Raw genomic sequence first — 19,329 nt, 5'->3', positions numbered from 1 at the left:
GGAGGGCAAACAGACTCCAGAAACTGAGGAATGGCCAGGTTCTGGAATAGCATAGGGGACAGGAAATATTGCCATGACAATTTTTGGAAAATGCTACCTGCCACCTCCGGGGATTTAACCTGGTCTAGCAGGGGATGAGGAAGGCTTCCCAGAGGAGGTGGCATTCTAGGTGAGTTCTGAGGGTTGTGTAGGCATTCACCATGAAAGCCAGATGGAGCTTGGGTGCCTGGGTGGCTCAGTCAGTTAAGCGCCTGCCTTCAGCTCAGGTCATGATCCCGGATCCTGGGATCGAGTCCCACATTGGGCTCCTTGCTCAGCGGGGAGCCTGCTTCTCCCTCTGCCCCTCCCCCTCTTAATCTCTCTCTCTCAAATAAATAAATAAAATCTTAAAAAAGAAAGAAAGGAAGAAAGAAAGTCAGAAGGATCAGCTGTACGAGGGCCCTGCAAAGGGAAGCAAGGTGGTGCACTTGAACTTAGAAAGAGCAAGACAGAGATTACCAGAGTTGTGGGATGGCAGAAGAGTCCAGGGTTGGCAGTGGGGATGGGGAGGTGCAGGGTAAGGGTGCCAAGGCCAGAAGATGCAGACCACTCATCCTTATGGGCTGAGTTAAAAATTTGGGTCTTGGCATTTAGCACCGGTAGAAACCGCGCGTGGGTTTTCTCCAAGTTGCTGTTTGAGCAGCTTTGCATTTGGAAGCAAATGCTCCGGCTACTCTGTCGGGAAGCAATTGGAGGGGGGCCAGGGAGGGTGCGGGGAGGCTGTTTCATCATTTAGAAGGACGATGGTGGCTCAGACCAGGAGGTGGGCAATGGAGGTGGAGAGAAGGGGGGAGGAAGGGAGCAATAATCAGAAGGTAAAGCAGAGAGAATGTGGTGCTGGGTAGATGGGGGGGGGGAGGGGTGAGGAGGAAGAAAGCCTCCAGGATTCGTGGCTCCCAGCCCAGAAAGGGATTCAGCTCAGTTTCAGCGCATTCCTGTATGAACATCAGTTAGGGTGGCCTGAACCCCTTGAGGTCACCAGATGTCTGGACTGTCACTCTCACACCAGCGCCTCCGGGCAATCTGTTAGTCACTGTCCCGGAAAGCCAACTGCACGTGTGGGCTTTTGACACACCGTGGGGTCCTCACTCCGTGCCTCCGCGCCTGCAAGGAGTGTGGGTCTGTTTGCATTTCAAGGATCACTTGTAGGTTTCCATTCTTTTTATGGATCTCATGTGGTCTGAGGAAGCCCTCACTCATTTGGAGAACAGGAAACCACAAGGCTCTTCTACCTTGGGTGTGTGTGCACATGTGCGTGCCTGTGTGTGCGTGTGCACACGTGTGTGTGTGTGTATTCAACATGTGGAGAGTAGTATAAAAAATCTTTCACCCTTATTTTTATAAAGCATAAAAAATGTTGAGTTTCTTACCTTTACTGTTTTCATCTACACGGACAAAATTAACAACCTTAAAGTTGACGGTTTAAAGATTTTTTTGTTTGTTTGTTTATTTGACAGAGAGGGACACAGCAAGAGAGGGAACACAAGCAAGGAGAGTGGGAGAGGGAGAAGCAGGCTCCCTGCTGAGCAGGAGCCCGATGAGGGGCTCGATCCCAGGACCCTGAGATCATGACTTGAGCCAAAGGCAGATCCTTAACGACTGAGCCACCCAGGCACCCCTAAAGCTGGCAGTTTAGATGGACCAACACACATTTCCCACCATTTCACAAGCTTGATTACACTGTGGTAAGATTCATAGGTAGGTCTTTCTTTGGATAGTGTTCTAGCAAGGTTAGAAAGACAAGATCAAAGGATCCTACTTTGAACTAATCTGAGTCTTTACAGATGGCAAACTTCATGACCAAAATCTCTAAAATCCAGAATCACGTGTTATGGCAGAATTATAAAGCAGGCCCTGAGATTCTCACCTCTGGTATGTGTACCCTTCCTACCCTGCCCTCCTAGAGTGGGGGCAGGACCTGTGAGTATAATGGATTTCACTTTTGCAACTAAGTCACACCACGCGGCAAAGGTGAAGGGATTTTGCAAGTGGGCTTAAGGTCCCCTTGGGTTGATTTTGAGTTCATCAGAGAGGAGATTCTTTTGGGTGGGCCTGACCTAATCAGAACATCCTTTGAAAGACAATTCGGAGGTCAGAGCCTCGAAACAGCAGAGAGGTGAGATCCTGCTGGCCTTAAATGAGGTACTAGTTACGTCGTGCATACCTGTGGACAGGAGCAGCCTTTAGGAGCTGAGGTCCACAGTCTTATAGCAATGAGGAGCTCAGGGCTGCCAACAACCTGAACGAGCATGGAGGAGGGCTATGAGCCACTCAGCGAGATCCCAGCTCGGCTGGTGAGATCTTGAGCAAAAATCCCAGCCGCAGTGAGCCTGGACTTGCAACCCACAGAAACTGTGAGTTATCATTCGCAGCTGCTAAATGAGCGGTACTTCGTTTTGTAAAAATGTCTACCTAATCCTTTTTTAAGTCGTCTTGCCAAAAATGTTTACCTTGTGATTATGATGTGTTAAAAAACAAAATTCAACCGAGTAAATTTAAAAAGATCGAGTTGATTTCATTCAATGATTCACGAATTGGGCGGTATCCCGTCTAGCAAACAGAGACGAGCGCCAAGGAGCAGTAAAAAATGGAAAGATTTTATAGACAGAACAGGACAAAAAAAAAACAGATGATCTTATCTTTCTTTGGGGGCTGGAGGGGCTCCATCAGGTGGATTACCTCACTAGGTCTGACCAGCAAATTCCAGACCGACTGGTTAAGATTCCAGTCCTGGGAAGAGCTATTAAATTAGGTATTAAGTGTTGGTTTGCTGATGTGGAGCTTAGCACAAGTGACTATTCTAGGCCAGCTGTTTCTTTTCTTTTCTTTTTTTAAAAGATTTTATTTATTTATTTGACACAGAGAGAGAGATCACAACTAGGCAGAGCAGTAGGCAGAGAGAGAGAGGGGGAAGCAGGCTCCCTGCTGAGCAGAGAGCCCAATGCAGGGTTCGATCCCAGGACCCTGAGATCATGACCTGAGCCGAAGGCAGAGGTTTAACCCACTGAGCCACCCAGGTGCCCCAGCTGTTTATTTTTTAACAGATGTATCAATGTAGGTTTATCAAGTGTAACTAAGGTACCACCTGATAGTAAAGGGGAACTGTGCATATGTTGGAGCATGGGATGTATGGGAAATCTCCGTGCCTTTCACTCAATTTTGTTGTGAAGCTAAAACTGCTTTAAAAATTCTGTTAGGGACACCTGGGTGTCTCAGTCCATTGTCTGCCTTCAGCTCAGGTCATGATCTTGGGGTCCTGGGATGGGTCCCCCCCACCATGGGGCTCCTTGCTCAGCCGGGAGTCTGCTTGTCCGTGCCCCCACTTGTGTGTGCATGTATGCATGCTCGCTCTCTTCCCCCCACCCCCTGTAGATAAATAAAGTCTTAAAAAAAAAAATCTGTTGGGACTCCTGGATGACTTGGCTAAGCCTTTCAGTTCATGAACCCAGGGTCCTGGATTGAGCCCCACATCACATGGAGCTCCTTGCTCAGCAGGGAGCCTGCTTCTCTCTGTGCTGCTCTCTCTGCTTGTGCTCCGCTTTCTCTCTCTCTGACAAATAAATAACAAAAATCTTAAAAAAAAAAAAAAAAAGATTTCCTCCTGTCTTATCTTTCTTTAAAAAAAAAAATCTGTTAGGGGCGCCTTCGTGGCCCAGGGGTTAAAGCCTCTGCTTTCTGCTCGGGTCATGATCCCAGAGTCCTGGGATCGAGCCCCCCATCGGGCTCTCTGCTCAGCGGGGAGCCTGCCTCTCTGCCTACTTGTGATCTCTGTCTGTCAAATAAATTTTTAAAAAAACAATTTAAAAAATAAAAAAAATCTATTAAAAAACACTTTACCTTGGGGCACCTGGGTGGCTCAGTGAGTTAAGCCTCTGCCTTTGGCTCAGGTCATGATCTCAGGGTCCTGGGATTGAGCCCAAATCTGGCTCTCAGCTCAGCAGGGAGTCTGCTCCCCCCACACCCCCGCCACCTGCTTTGATCTGTCAAATAAATAAGTAAAATCTTAAAAAGAATAAAAAGGTTTACCTTGAATCTAATCAAGCCTTAAGATCACAATCCTCACACTTTCCTGTAAAGGGCTGTATTGGCTTTTGGAACCGTACATCCCTGTCGCTAATGAAAGCTGCCCTAGGCTGTATGTAAATGAATGGGTGTGGTCATGTTCCAATAAAACTTTATTTACAAAAGCAGGTGGCAAGCCTGCTCTAGAATGCAAGAGACTAAAAGAACAAAACAACTATGTGCCACCCGTGAACAAATCTTGATGATCCTAGTTTGAAAAAAAAAATAGCTATAAAAGATGTTTTAGGGCTGAGCAGGAAAATTAGGGATGCCTACTGAAAGATATTAAATATGAAGTAACAACTGTTTGTTTTCATAGGTGTGCGGTTACGTTCGAGAATAACTTTATTCCTGAAAAGCCGTCTCCCGATGTATTTTGGCGGTGAGGAGTCTTGACATCACCAGAGTCAAAATGAAGTTGAGGCAAGTGAGGCCAGTTCACGCAAGTGCAGGGTCAGATCCCATCTTTAATTTAAAATGTTGATATTTTGTTCAGTATGCATTTTTTTAATCCATTTTGAGTTTTTTTTAGAATAGTAATAAAATATTACTTACTTTGATTGCTACACCCTTAAAGCCCATGCCTGAGGGGCACCTGGGTGGCTCAGTTGGTTAGGCGTCTGACTCTTGATTTCAGCTCAGGTCATGATCTCAGGCTCATGGGATCGAGACTCGTTGGACTCCTCGCGGAGTGTGGAACTTGCTTGGTATTTTCCTTTTCTCCGTCTGTCCCTCTCCCCAGCCCACGTGTGCACTCTCTTTCTTTCATGCAAAAGAAAAAAAAGCTTTGTGCCTGAGATGAGTGCCTCAGTATTCTCACCCAGTCCTGGCTCTTACTTTGAAATGTTTTAGCGGAAGATTGACAGTGATCAGGCAATTGTTCGGTCTTGATGGTGAGCAAATGCGCATTCATTGTCCTCATTGCCACTTGGTGGTAGGTTTGAACATTTTCACGTTGGGATAAATGAGTAAATAAAAAGTCTGTAGACTTTTAAAATAAAGTAAAATTTAAAAAATAAATGTAAACTTAAAATTTTAGAAATAAGCCCCAAACTTAAAGATACAGAAAACAGATGGGGGGGGGGGTTAACCAGAGGCAGGGGAATAGCGTTGGTGGGAAAAATGGGTGAAGGTGGTCAAAAGTTATAAGAAAAATCCAGTTACAAGACAAATAAGTTCTGGAGATATCATGTCCAGCACGGTGAGTGTGGTTAGTAATACTGCAAGGTATATTTGAAAATCACTAAGAATAGATCTTAAAAGTTCTCATCACGAGGGGCAGCTGGCTGGCTCAGTGGGTGAAGCCTGTGACTCTTGATCTCGGGTCATGAGTTTGAGACCCATGTTGGGTGTAGTGATTACCTAAATCAATAAATCTTTAAAAAAAATAAATAAAACTTAAAATCTTAAAAAAAAAGTTGTCATCACAGGAAAAAAAAGTGTAACTATGTGTGGTGCTGGATGTTAACTAAATGTATTGTGGTGATTGTTTTGCAATATATGCAAATATTAAATCTTTCTGTCATATACCAGAAACTGATACAGTGTTATATGTTAATTATATCTCAATTTTAAAAAGTCTCTGGGATCTCATATAAACTGCAACTAGAAGGGTGTATATTCCACTCATCTTGGGACTGTCCAATTTTTTTTTTCAGCTGTCAGGAGTAATCTTTTTGTTTAAGATTTTATTTATTTATGGGGCGCCTGGGTGGCTCAGTGGGTTAAGCCGCTGCCTTCGGCTCAGGTCATGATCTCAGGGTCCTGGGATCGAGTCCCACATCGGGCTCTCTGCTCAGCGGGGAGCCTGCTTCCCTCTCTCTCTCTCTGCCTGCCTCTCTGTCTACTTGTGATCTCTCTCTGTCAAATCAATAAATAAAATCTTAAAAAATATATTTTATTTATTGATTTGACAGACAGAGATTACAAGTAGGCAGAGAGGCAGGCAGAGAGAAAGGGGGAAGCAGGCTCCCCGCTGAGCAGAGAGCCCGATGTGGGGCCCGATCCCAGGACCCTGGGATCATGACCTGAGCTGAAGGCAGAGGCTTTAACCCATCGAGCCACCCAGGTGCCTCAGGAGTAATCTTTTAAAGTCCCACCTTTTCCTCTTAAAAGCATCCCAGTTTGGATGCTCATGACATGGTCCTGCTTTGTGTAGGAGAGTGAGGTGGGGATTTTGATAATCTTGCTTTCATCCTGGCCCCGCCATGGCTGGAGGACTTCCATCTAAGTCACTCCTTAAAGTACAGAGCTTGCCAAACGTTCTTAGCAACGCAACTTCTTTCTCAAATGAGAGCTCGCTGCAAAAAACTCCAACAAAACAATTCAGAGTTGCATTTTATTAGTAAAACTTCTCTTCTCCGTTCAAAGTAGTATTTACTACAAGCCATGGATTCTCATTGAGGCTGTTGAGATGGACACACACATTTTAAACCTGAAGTTTGGCTGAAATATTACTCTGTCACAATGTCCACTTTATTTCTGCATTGGGCAAAGCCCCCATTTCACTGAGAAGTGGTCCCAAAGAGTAGCTTTCCTCAAGGGCTCCCATCAAAATCTCAGTGAAACGAAGATGGCAGGAGAATCCTAAGTTAGTCCAGCATCCTAAAACCCGCTGCCTCATCCAGCTGGCCATGCATTTTAAAATTACAGTTTAAAATATTTTTTCAAAATGGAATTTGATGCTAACATCTGCAGAACTGCCAAATCCTCCCTGGGAACCCTAGTTTGGGAAATGACTGAAGAAGTCAATAGGGTCACACCTCACTTCGAAGCCTCTGTTTCTAAGATCGTTTTTCTAAAACTGTCTGGAAGCCAACAGAGGGGAGAAGGAATAGCACCTTGAAGTTTGGACTTTCCTATCTTTATGGTGAAATCCCCAGAAGCAAGGGGGGGGGGCTTTTGGAAGGCTACGGGCAAAGAAGAAAGATCCATTTCAGTGAAACAGACTCAGTTCCTCTGTTGAACTTGGGGAGAGTAGAGATGGTCGAAAAGCTCAGCAAAGAGATGTTGGTGACTTTTTCTGTCCACTTCCGAGAGCCTCCAGTTTTTAAGATAAAAGACCATCTTTATCCTCAAAGTTTGGGAGCCAGGGAGTAGGGATAGAAGAACTAAAATAGATTTCTTGTTTTCATGCTGGCTTGGGTCATGAAGTTGCCTCCTGAACTAGAGACACACAGGCTAAATGTGCCTGTGGATGTAAATTTGAGACAATCGCCAACTTCTAAAAGTGGGAACATTTTGCATAACAGTCTGGGTTTCCGGCTTTGCTTACAACAATAGGTAGCTCTTGCCGCTTCTCCCCATGGCCATTCTGAGGTGGAGTTGGGGTGCCCATATCCACCCAGGGCAGAGCACACATCCTCCACATGGCCCAGGGTCTCCATTATTCTCTGCTGTTCCCCCAGGTGCAGAGAACCTAGATTACTTGCTGGCCCCATGGACATTGGACTTGTCACCTATGGAATGGTCATGCTCTGAGACTAAAATCAGAGGGAAGTGGACCAACAGGATAGGGACAGGATGTTTCCTGGTTCTCTTTTCCCAGAGCTCTTGCACCTGAGGCTTGACCAAATCACAGCTACCTACCAAGGCTCGGTTTCCTCATCTAAAACGGATATGGAAACTCCCACTCTCCCTGAAGTATGGGCTATGATAGAGATCAGAAAATAGCACCTGATTTATAAATTATAAATTTATAAATTATAAAGCTCTGTGGTCCACATCTGTGGTTTGATCAGTCTCACATCCCTCCATCCTCCCGCTGCCTTGTACCAGCACCCTAGGTCCCCTCCCAGGCTTAGCCTCTCCCATGCTCAGGCAATCTGTGTGGGTGCTACTGACTCCATCCTTAGCTCTGGTGAGCACTGGGTCAGGCGGGCTTATCACAGCACTGCATTCTCCCAGAGACAGGTGCAGAAGCTCACTGGGGCCCATAGAATCAGGGCCAGCACTTTGGTTCAGAGGGCTGGCAAGGGGGAAGGTCTCTTTTCTACTGACCTTGGCTGTCATGTTGTTAACCTGTGGGTAGCTGGTCTTTGACTACAGCCAACAAGGAGAGAAGAATGGAAGGGTGGTGAGAAACAGGGTCTGAGTTATATAATCTGGGGCTTTGGGTCCAGATATACATCAGCACATACATACTCTTTGCATCAACCAGATTGAATGGGGCTAACTCACTGGAGTCCCATGACTTTTGGGGGTTCTACACTAGCAGGCAGACTTGGGAGCGTTTGTTCGATTTGCATTCATTTCCCTGGGCACTTGCTGATCTAGAGTCCTGGAGTGCTCCGGCAGCTGCCAGCTCTTCTCTCTGTCTGGATTTGACCTTCCACACTGCCTTCTTGAAGTTCTTGAGAGGGTCCTGCTGTGACGTTCTTGATGAAGGGCACTGGAAACGCTCGCGGATGAGATAGCCGTGTCTAGTGGGGGCGATGAAGCCATTGGAAGTTGGGATGATCCTGTTCACCACAGCGTGGACAAACTGGACAGCCAGCAGGGTGCCTTTTGGGGGTGGAGGGCAGGGCACTAATGAGAAAGTAGGGGCTACAGAGATCCGATCTCACCCACTGGAGAGTTGGCTGCATGGGGTCAAATCCTTCCTATGCCCCTTACTTGCTTACACACAATTCTAAACTCTTGGAGTCCCTCTTGCTTCCTCCGAAATATGGGGATGATAACTAAACCCACCTGCAAAGGGGAATTCTAAGATTTGAAAAGGTCACAGATGTCATGTGCTTTATTATTGGTTTTAGCCCAGAGTGAGCTCGGTAAATATTATTAGTGGAGCAGGAGAGGTTGTGAAGCAGCCGAGGAGGGCCTTTTACGGCCACAGTCCACAGATCTCAGCTTCTGAACCATCTGTGACTTTTTGCCAGACATCTTTGCCATCAAATAGTAGACTACAATCTATTTGATTGCACTGTATTTTATTATAATGTATTCAAATCTACATGATACTCATTCACTCACTTGCTTTGTGACCTTGGACAAATCTCTTAATGTCCCTGAATGTCAGCATCTTCACTTGGGCACCTATCCCCCTTCCAGTGTCATAAGGGGTCCTTTCTCTATAGGAGACTAGGTAGGAGAGTGACGAGGGTGACCATGGGGACCAGGCAGACCAGCTGCAAACCACTGGGTACCAGTTACTCATTGTGTGACCTTGGACAAGTCACCCCATCTCACAGAGCCTCAATTTTTGCTCTGCAAAATGAGCTGACTGTCAAGAGAATTAAATAGCTCAGTGACAGTACCCAAAACACAAAAATGTTCACCCTTATTAATACGCCTTGAAGGTAGTACTGAGCGGACCCAGAAATGTGGGGTTTTCAAAGCAGTTGGTCTTAAGCAAGCTGCCCCTATCATTTACAGGGCCTAGGGCAAGAGAAGGAATCGGGGCCCATATCCTATAAGGCACAATATGTAAATGTTGCAAATCTAGCTAATAAACTATTAAGTGAAATTTTCTCTATCATCCTTCACTGATGGATGTACCTTCAGAATCACCTGGAAGGTCACGCTTGGCTGGAGAATTATAAGTCTTTTCAGTTCCATTATGGAATGTAATGGTGTGGGAGAGCCAGTCCCAGCTCTGAGCAGCTTGGCCTCCTTCTCTTCCCATACCCAGCTGTGTCCTTCACTCCTAAGAGCCTGACACATATGCATCCAGACCACCTACCCAGCTCATGCACCCAGACTCCATGCTTATCACCCCATGGCCAACCCCCAAGTCTAGGGATTCTCATACTAGGGAGGACAGTCCACCCTTGGGAGGATGAGCCTGGGGAAGAGGACTCTCCAGGCCCTGAAGAGGACACCATCCCAGGTGGGGAGAATGTTTCAGGGTTCCAGGTACGCAGAGCATGGGTCTAGAAGAGGAGATGTAGCTCCAGGGGGGCCTGTCCCTTTGACCTGCAGACACCTCTCTCTAGGTAGCTCCCTCCCAGCTTGGAAAGGCCCGGGCAGGGCTCTGCAACACCCAGAGCCCAACACAAGGCCTCCTTCTCCAGATCGAAGTTCAGTCTTGCCCCTGAAGCAAAATGACTCACCGTCTAGCACACTCCAGACGATGATGGAACGATCCTTCAAGCCCGCATACACATACTTGTCATCCATGGAGAAGCAGAGACACTGGACTCCCCAACAGTAAGAATTCTGTAGAAAAAGACGATGTGATCTGGAGTGCAACTGAGATACCCAGGGGGACCCACTGAAAGGCATTTGTGTCAGAAGCCAGGCATGCAAGCCTCCCATGGGGATGGATCCAACGGAACCCTGGAGACATGGGTATATTCCATCACCAAGACTCTAGGACCAAAAAGCATTTGCATAGGGATTGGACTAAGAGGTTTGCAGACAGTTTGCCCTGGAGAGCAGGAATTATTGGATTTAATTTCCTAAGTGACCTCAATTCTACAAGCATCAGCTATCATGGTCTTTAGTTAAAGGCTATATGCTAAATGCATCCTAGATTGGATCCTAGACCAGGAAAAGGAAATGCACTGAAAAAAAAGTATGATCCCAGTGAAGCTGCTAGTTTAGTTAACAATCCAGTCCCCAGGTAATTTCTTGGTTTTGACAAATGTGCTCGAGTTATCTAAGATGATAACATCGGGGAAGCTGGGTGAGGAGGAAGTAGAGGGGAACCTCTGTACTATCTTTATGACTTCTTTGTAGATTTAAAAATCATTCCAGAATTAAGTTCATTTAAAAAAAATGGGGGGAGGCTGTGCTCAGGTGGCTCTGTCAGTTAAGCCTCCAACTCTTGATCTCAGCTCAGGTCTTGATCTCAGTCAAAGTCATGACTGTGAGTTTGAGCCCCATGTTGGGCTCCAGGCTGGGCACAGAGCCTGCTTAAAAATAAACAAATACATGACAACAAAAACAAAAACAAAAAGCTAGGTGTGTTTGATTGCTATGGTGACACGTCCCATCTCAATGAAATAGAAGTTTACTGACAGCCCTGTATTATAGCGGCTTCATTAAAAAAAAGGTCAGATGGGATGAAACTCTATTCACTCATTTAATTTGGCTTTCCAAATATCAGACGGTCAGCCTGAGACCAAGGGCTTATTCTTTCTTCTTTACCTTTTAAGACTTTTCATAATATCCAGTATGTATTTGGCATGCACAAGTATTTATGGGATTGTTTTTCCTTTGATATGGCAGTGGCTTGAAATTATCCTCAATGTACATAATCTATTTGAGAGATATTATATTAAGCATGACAACAACAACAACAAAAATATATATATTTTATATATATATATATATATATATATACTCTCTGCTCTCAGTTACAAGATCATCTCCTTATGTTTATGAATAATGTTTACATCTTGCAACCAAAAGTGCGGCCTTTGTGCCGAACGTTTAAAAACTGGAATAATAACACCAGCCTTATGAGGTCGTTGTGAAGATTAAACTCTTGGATGATATTTTAATATGTGTTTTTATATAATATATGGATATATTTATGACAGCCCCTGATTCTCCTGATACAAACAGCTATCCCAGCTCCTTGTGAGATGGGCAGTGTGGACTCTGGCACACTTCTTAGTTTAAGGAGTCAGTTGCCTGTTTCTGCCTTCCTTCATAGCGGCTGTTCCTTCTGCCTAGAAAGCCCTTACACCAGACTTAGTTTACCTTCTTCTTCCTTTTTTTCTTTTAAAGCTTATTTATCATCTCTACACCCAACATGGGGCTCGAACTCCTGACCCCGAGATCGAGAGTCGCATGCTCTTCTGAATGAGCCGCCAGGTGCTACGAGATTCATTTGACCTTCCTAAGTAGCAGCCCTTGCCCCTCTACCCTGTTTACCTCGCCCTTTTCTCAAAGTTCTTGTTGCTCCACAGCCCATCATGTATTTGCTCTATTGTTTTTATTTTTTTTAAATATTTTATTTATTTATTTGAGAGAGAGAGAGAGAGATAGAGAAGGAGAGCGTAAGTGGAGGAGAGGGGCGGGGAGCCGGCTGTGGGGCTCCATCCCAGGACCCTAGGATCATCTTGGGATCATGATCTGAGCTGAAGGCAGCCTCTTAACTGACTGAGTCCCTCACCCAGGTGTCCTGCTTTGTTTTTATTTCACAAACATTTGTGGAGCCCTGAGGACATGTCAGGAGCTCTCCTAGGGATGGGGGCCACCTCGGTAAGCAGAACACAAGAAGATCCCATCGTCCCGGAGCTCACACTGTGACCCCTCTGAGAATGTGGCTCTAAGAGGCGGGACAGCATGGACCCTGGCTATGGCTAGAAGGGGGCCTGTCACAGACAAGGCAATCAAAACCACTGGACGCAAGAATGACAGTCAGGATTAGGGTAAGGAGGGTGAGGCAGGGGTGTGCCAGTCAGGACTTGATCCTGTCTTTATTTAAAATGATATTTTGGGTGCGCCTGCGTGGTTCAGCCTGTTGAGCATCTGCCTTCAGCTCAGGTCGTGATCTCAAGGTCCTGGGAAAGAACCTAGCATCGTTGTCGATGGGCTCCCTGCTTCTCCCTCTCTCTCTGCCCCTCCTCCCTGCCTTTCTCCCTCTAAACAAATAAAATCTTTTAAAAAATGATATTTTGTTCTTTGGGAATTTTTTGCATTTCTTCAGATTTTGGTAAACATTGCATTAAAATCGCATTTCTCTTAATGGCTGAGTCTTTTGGTGTCCCTTAAACTCTGCCCCCAAGGGGAGTGTCTCTCCTTGGCCTCACCCTGCCCCAGACCCCAGGCGATGGTCCTTGGTGTGCACTTAACCCAGGACGCCTGTCCTCAGCTCCCTAATGCTGGGACCTCGCATCATGCCGTGTGGGGGCCACGCACCGTGTAGTTCATCTGGAATGTCCACTTGCAAGCCTGCAGGTCCCAGAGACACAGCAGGGCTTCCTCGGACCCGCTGACCGCCAGCTGCTCCCTGTGGCTGACCTGCAGGCAGGTGACCCGGCTCCTGTGGGCCTCCAGAGGGAACACTTTGGAATTTGCACACTCGTAAAGGAAGAGGTCACCGTTGGTCATGCCATAGATGACGCGGTAGTCGGCCAGCACGGCCACGCTGGATATGGTCTCAGGCAGCTGGGTGTAGAAGGTGTAGGTTGGCCCGTCGATGACCGGACAGGGATCCCCGGGGCTGATGTCCAGCACCAGGACGATGCTGTCATAGGCGATGGCCAGGCGCTCCTCGCCTTGACTAAGGGCCATGCAGTTGATGGCTTTCCGGGCCTCGGGAGGGGGGATGCACATCACATCCTGTCTGGAGTTCAGGGGGAACACCAGCACCACCCCTGAAACGAGGCCGGTGAAGAGGAGATTGGCCTGCTGGGCAACCTCCAGACACCTGACCTCATTGGACGTGTCCAGGGCGTCTTGTTCCTCCCCTGCCATGGAGAGAAGACCACATCAAGAACAGCTCAGAGGGAGGCTCATGCCACGGTTTTCCTATCTTTAAGCATTTTTAAAACTGCTTTCGTGATCCGTACTCCCCAGCTTCTCCACTGCAATTTCCCTGCCTCCACTCCTGTCCTCCCATCTCCTCACCGCCCTGCCTAACACCTTCTGAGACTTTCCGCTCCCCATCGGGACAGATGGACAAAGGGACATGCATGACCTCTCATCCCAGCCCTTTATAAACGTCCGGAAAGGGTCACAGACTAAACATTTGGCCTTGTGGGCTGTATGAACTCTGAGTGCAAGCTTGTAACCCTATTAGACAAACGGGCTTTAGTCTGCACCCTTCTCTCTCATGCCCCACTGTACCCCTACCTCTGTGCCCAGCTTCGCCCCGTGCCTAGCGTTGTAGGCACCTCCAACGTTGTAACCTCATCCATCTTGCTCACAGCCAACCCTAGAGCCCAGCTCCACGGCCGGCACTAACCAAAGATCTGCCAAACCCATGAACACAGGAACGTGAGAGTGAATCTCTTTTCTCCCAGTATTTTATCATTAACAAGGAATTTCCTTACCTCCAGTCACCCCGTGGAGATTATAGCAGACACATCAGTGATATGCCCTGACCCCCTATAACAGTCAGGGCATCCAGCCCCAAGGCTGCCCACTGTTCTCAGGGCAAGGGAGCCCCTCATCTCAAAATGTTTGGGGAGCTGTCCCCAAACCAGAATGGTCCCCCGGGGACCAGGCTGAGCACAATTCCTTGTTCAGTCCTCCCCTGACCCTGCCTGCTTCCCTCACTCCCTCTTGGGTTTCTCCAGGAGCTCCTCTCAACACACCCCTTGGGCAAATGTCCCCATCCTGTGCCCTGTTTCCGGGAAACTGGAACTAATGCAGAGATTGACAACCAGGTGGTCAGTTACCCACGTGCTGGAAAATTTTTAAAGTCAAGTCCTGATCTATGTTAATCATGTTCAACCTGACTGGAGTTAGGGGGGTCTTATGGACTGAGTAAGTCCCCCCTCATGTGATGGTGTTGGGAGGTGATGAAGGCATGAGGCAGAGTCCCCATGATGGGATCAGTGCTTTTATACAAGGCACTGGGGAGCTAGCTTCTTTCTCTGTGCTCCTGTGAGGATATAAAAAGAAAGGGGCCATCAGTAACCAGGAAGACAGCTGTCACCAGACACCGATCTGCCAGTGCCTTGGCCTTGGCCTTTCCAGCCTCCAGAACTGTGAGAAATAAATGTCAATTTTTTAAACCACCCTGGCTATGGTGTTTGGTTCTGGTAGCCAAAGCAGACCAAGGCAGGGGCTCTACCTCTTCCCTGCACAAACGACCAGGCTTATATCTTACCTACCTTCCGCTGAGTCCCAAATGGTGACTTTGTTCTTGTCCCCAATCTTGGGGAAGTAAATGTAGCCCCCATTGTGTGACACTGCTGTGAGGCCGGTGCGATCCAGGAACGGGGTGCAGGCCCTCGGCTTCTGAAGGTAGGTGAGATCCCAGACTTTAAAAGACGAGGACTGCTGGGAAGCAGATGCCACCAAGGCCCCACCCCAGGCCAGCAGGCTCACAGGGGCTCCAACACCTTCTAGAATGTCCAGCAGGGTCCCCTGTTCCGACAGACTCCACACCTGTGGATGGACAGCAGATGGCCAGGGCTGAATTCTTCCTTCTGCTTGTCCTAGCTCAGAAATAGGCATAAGCCTGTCTGTGCTAAGGTGGAGTCTTGGGCGGTAGTTCGAGGGCCTTCACCAGCCCCTCAAACTTCCCCACACCTCACCGATCTGCTACCACAGCAATTCTCAAAGTAGGATCCAGGGAACCCCTGGAAGTTACCTCCAGGCATCTTCAGGAAGGCATGCAAAGGCGAAACTGTTTTCATACTAATTTAAGATGTTATCTGCCATTTCTACTCTCTTCCCCTCATGAGTGAGTCCTGGAGTTTTCCAGAAGTTACCGGACATGTGATATCACAACAAATAGGAGAATGCAGAATCAAATATGAGAAGCCAATTTATCTTCCACTAAGCCAGGCATGAAAGAGATTTGTCCAAATGTGTAACAATGACACTCTTGTCATGAGCTGTTTTGTTTCAGAAACTATAGTTATATTCATAGAAGTCTGTCATAAACACTGACATGTAATGTTCATGAATCGATAGGTATGTGTTTTTGGATTTCCCCATTTCTAATTTTTAACATAGTTAATTATCCATAAATACTAAATGCAACGGGGGATCCTAGATCGGATCCTGGAATAAAGAAAAAAAAGGACATTGGTGGGAAAGCTGGTGAAATCGGAACAGAATCTTCGGGTCAGTTAATAGCCTTGTCCTAATGTAAATCTTTCAGTTTTGATAGAGCTCGAGTGGCATGAGGTACTAATATTAAGCAAGCTGGGTAAAGAGTAGGTACACATATATGGGGCCTCTCTTTGCTTTCTTGGCAACGCTTCTGTAAATCCTAAAACTATTCCAAAATAAATCACGTGTTAAAAATATATCAATCAAAATGCTATAACCCACATGAACAAAAAGCTCTTCGGGGTCCTCAATAATCTTTAAGAATGTAAAGAGGTTCTAGGGCCAGAATGTTGGAGAATGGCTACTTCTTTTTTTAGAGAGAGAGAGAGAGAGCGCACATGTGAGCACGAGGCAGTGGGGAGGGGCAGAGGAAGAGAGAGAGAGGCCTCGGAGAGACACTCTGTTGAGTATAGGGCCCCACATGGGGCTCGATCTCAAGATCCTGAGACCATGACCTGATCCGAAATCAAGAGTCAGAGGCTTAACTGACAGAGCCACCAGGACGCTCTGAGAACTGCCATTTTATTACGTGCCTCTCTCAACAGCCTGAGAACTTTGAGCTCAATGGGAATTTTCCTCCAAGTTCGGTGGGAAGGCTATATCCTTTGTGAACATTTTGGTGGGATCCCTCCCCCACATCCTCCCAATGACCTGCCCTGTTCTGCCTGCACTAGTTTTTGTCTCTATATTTCGAAGCCAAGAGACACCTAAGGAATCATACTTTCTGTTCCAAAGGTGGAGTGAGGACGACCCCTCACCTGAATGAGTGCATCCCGGGACCCAGTAATAATCAGGTTGTTCTCGGGACCAAAACCGGCTGTCTCCACCGTGTCCTCGTGTTCAAGGTCAGTGGCCATGAATCGATGAACCCCCTGTGAGTCGGCCAAGAATATCCGCACAGATTTTCCAAACCCTGAAACGGAAGGCATGGGATTGTCCCTTTCATTCCTGGAAGAGCTCGAGAGTCATTGCGTTCAGTCAACAAAGATTTTTCCGAGCACCTGCCATGAGGAGACGGAAGGAATACGGCGCAGAAGAAGAGAGACATCATCACCCAGCCTGTGGTCACGGGGAGGGGGGCAGCTGATCACAGCGATCCATACGTTCATAGAAAACAGCCACGTTATTTGTCATCACAAAACTGTTCATTCCCAGATTGCTGGGACTGCCTATCTGGGCTGCTCAAGGCGTCCCACGACCCAGCACAAAGCTGGACATAAGGTAGAAAATGTTTTGCAGATGGAAAGGAGGGAGGGAGGAAGACAGGAAGGGTAAGAATGCAGTTACAATGTGCGATGAGGACAATGCAGTCAGGGGGCTGGGTGCCGTGCGGGACAATGACACAGAGACACACGTGGAGGAGGAGGCAATGTAAAGACGGCGGCCGGGACTGGAGAGATGCAGTCACAAGTCAAAGAATCACAAGGCAGAAGCGAGAAGGCGCAAAAGAGAAAATTCTTCTCTGGAACCTTTGGAGGGAGTATGACCCTGTCCACATCTTGATTTTGGATTTCTGGCCTCTAGAACTGTGAGAAAAGAGATTTCTGTTGTGTCAAAGACACCACGTTTGTGTGGTCATTGGTTGCAGCAGCCACAGGACATTGGAGCGGACATTTGAGAGCGGGGCTAGCACCGGAAGAGTGGGAACAGCGGGAGATGACTGGGAGGTAGGAAAGGCCTGGGTATGTCTCAGGAGCAGCACAGAGGCCCCTGTGGCAGGAGCGGTAAGAAGGGGCAGGAGCGGTAAGAAGGAGCAGGAGATGGTGGGGGGGGGGGTTGCTAGATTTAACACAAAACAACACAAAACAAAAGACCCAACAGGACAGTTCAATTAAATTGAATTTCAGATAAACAGTGAAATTCTGGTTAGTATAAGTGTACCCCAAATATTACATGGCTTATTTTTATACTGAAAACTTGATTTGTCGTGTATCTGAAATTTAACTGTATTCTGTATTCAGAATGGGCATTCTGCATTTTCTCGGGCGCCCCAGCCAAGGAGACTGGCTCAGGTGTGCTCCAGACACCGGCTGGGTGAATGCTTTGTTAAGAGGACCCCTGGCAGTGCGGGAAGTGGGCAAAGGCCAGGTTATGCCACTCATCCAGGGCCCACAGTCCTGGGGGTGATGGTGTGGGACGCTGAGCTATGCACCTGGCCTGCGCCAATTGGTTCTGTTTCCTGGAAACCCTGGAATCAGGTCAGTGCAGGAGAAGCTGGGGGCCGAGTGTCCATTCTCCTGCCTCTCAGGCCCTCCATGGAATTGTTTCACTGAAGTCCACTTGAACCTGAGGCTCACACAGAAGGGTGTTTCGGGAAACGGATCAAAGGCATCAGGATCGCTGCTATCCAAGGATATCTGTGTTCCATTCTTGTGCGGGGTGTCAGAGATTTTGGTCGGCTGTGCAGGTGGTCAGCCTGTCTGCATAACCCGCCCCCAGGAAGAATCCTGGACACCAAGGCAGGGTGGGCTTCCCTGGTTGGCAGGACCCTGTCGTCACACCCTGTTGCTGAGAGAAGTAGGCGCCGTCCATGTGCCTCCACGGGGAGGGGACACCAGGAAGCTCGTGTCTGCCTTCTCTGGGCTCCAGGCGTCTCTACCCTTTGTTGATCTTCAGCTGTGTCCTTTGCCTCCAATAAATTGTGAGCACGAGCCTTTCTGAATTCTTTGAGCCTTAGCAAGTCACCAAACCTGACAGCGATCTTGGGGACCCCTGAGATGCAATTCCATTTATGGCACTAAGAAATCCCTGCCTGATCATAGCTGAGCTGGGATTGGGGTACCTCTCCTGAGCAACAGGTGGGTTCCCGACACTGTGGATGGGGGACACTGCTCGGGCTCCCCCTCACTGGCTGTTGGATAGAGCCACACTTGAGACCCACTGTGACAAGGTTCTGAGGTCCTCAGTGGCTTTGGTCCTCGGTCCTGATTCTATCTTGGGCTTCTATCCAGCATTTTTCTTTCTTCTGTCATTCCTATTCCCGATGCTGCATTTTACACACACTCATGCCACCTAAAATTCTTTTTATTTTAAAGATTTCATTTATTTATTTGACACAGAGAGAGAGACAGGGAAAGCGAGAACACAAGCAGGAGGAGTGTGAGAAGGAGAAGCAGGCTTCCTGCTGAGCAGGGAGCCCGATGCAGGGCTCTGTCCTGACCTGAGCTGAAGGCAGATGCCCAATGACTGAGCCACTCAGGTGCTCCCCACCCCCCCCCACCTAAAATTCTTTTGGAAACAGGACGGAAGATGCATTACCAGTCCGTCACCCATCAGTCAACCTTGGAGTCTAAGTGTTTATCCATTCGACCTGTGCTCTCCATGCAGGTGTGGTCACCACGAGCCACGTGTGGCTCTTACTGTGGCCAATCTGAGTCGAGATGAGCTGTCAGTGAACAACACATGCCAGCTTTCATATCCCTGGCACGAGAATTTTTTAAACGTGAAATAGACTGTTAATAATTTTTATATCGATGGGGCGCCTGGGTGGCTCAGTGGGTTAAGCCACTGCTTTCGGCTCAGGTCATGATCCCGGGGTCCTGGGAT

General features: G+C 47.6%; 1 protein-coding gene across 2 annotated transcripts in view; it reads right to left on the bottom strand.

The window, feature by feature from the left end:
* Positions 1 to 7,801: 7,801 nt before the first annotated feature.
* NWD1 (NACHT and WD repeat domain containing 1) overlaps positions 7,802 to 19,329 on the bottom strand; it is a 56,918-nt gene continuing 45,390 nt past the window's right edge. For both annotated transcript variants that reach the window (XM_032867567.1, XM_032867568.1), the window contains exons 15-19: positions 16,542 to 16,696; positions 14,835 to 15,111; positions 12,913 to 13,463; positions 10,152 to 10,257; positions 7,802 to 8,604 (exon numbers count right to left, since the gene is read on the bottom strand). In XM_032867567.1, coding sequence (XP_032723458.1) covers positions 8,306 to 8,604; positions 10,152 to 10,257; positions 12,913 to 13,463; positions 14,835 to 15,111; positions 16,542 to 16,696 — 1,388 coding nt within the window. In that variant the 3' untranslated portion in view covers positions 7,802 to 8,305. The remainder of the gene's footprint in view (positions 8,605 to 10,151; positions 10,258 to 12,912; positions 13,464 to 14,834; positions 15,112 to 16,541; positions 16,697 to 19,329) is intronic.

This window comes from Lontra canadensis, unplaced genomic scaffold (genome assembly GCF_010015895.1).
Source record: "Lontra canadensis isolate GAN:19392208 unplaced genomic scaffold, GSC_riverotter_1.0 scaffold35, whole genome shotgun sequence".
Taxonomy (NCBI): domain Eukaryota; kingdom Metazoa; phylum Chordata; class Mammalia; order Carnivora; family Mustelidae; genus Lontra; species Lontra canadensis.
The sequence above is the reverse complement of the archived record's forward strand: the minus strand, read 5'-3'. Positions and strand labels throughout refer to the sequence as shown.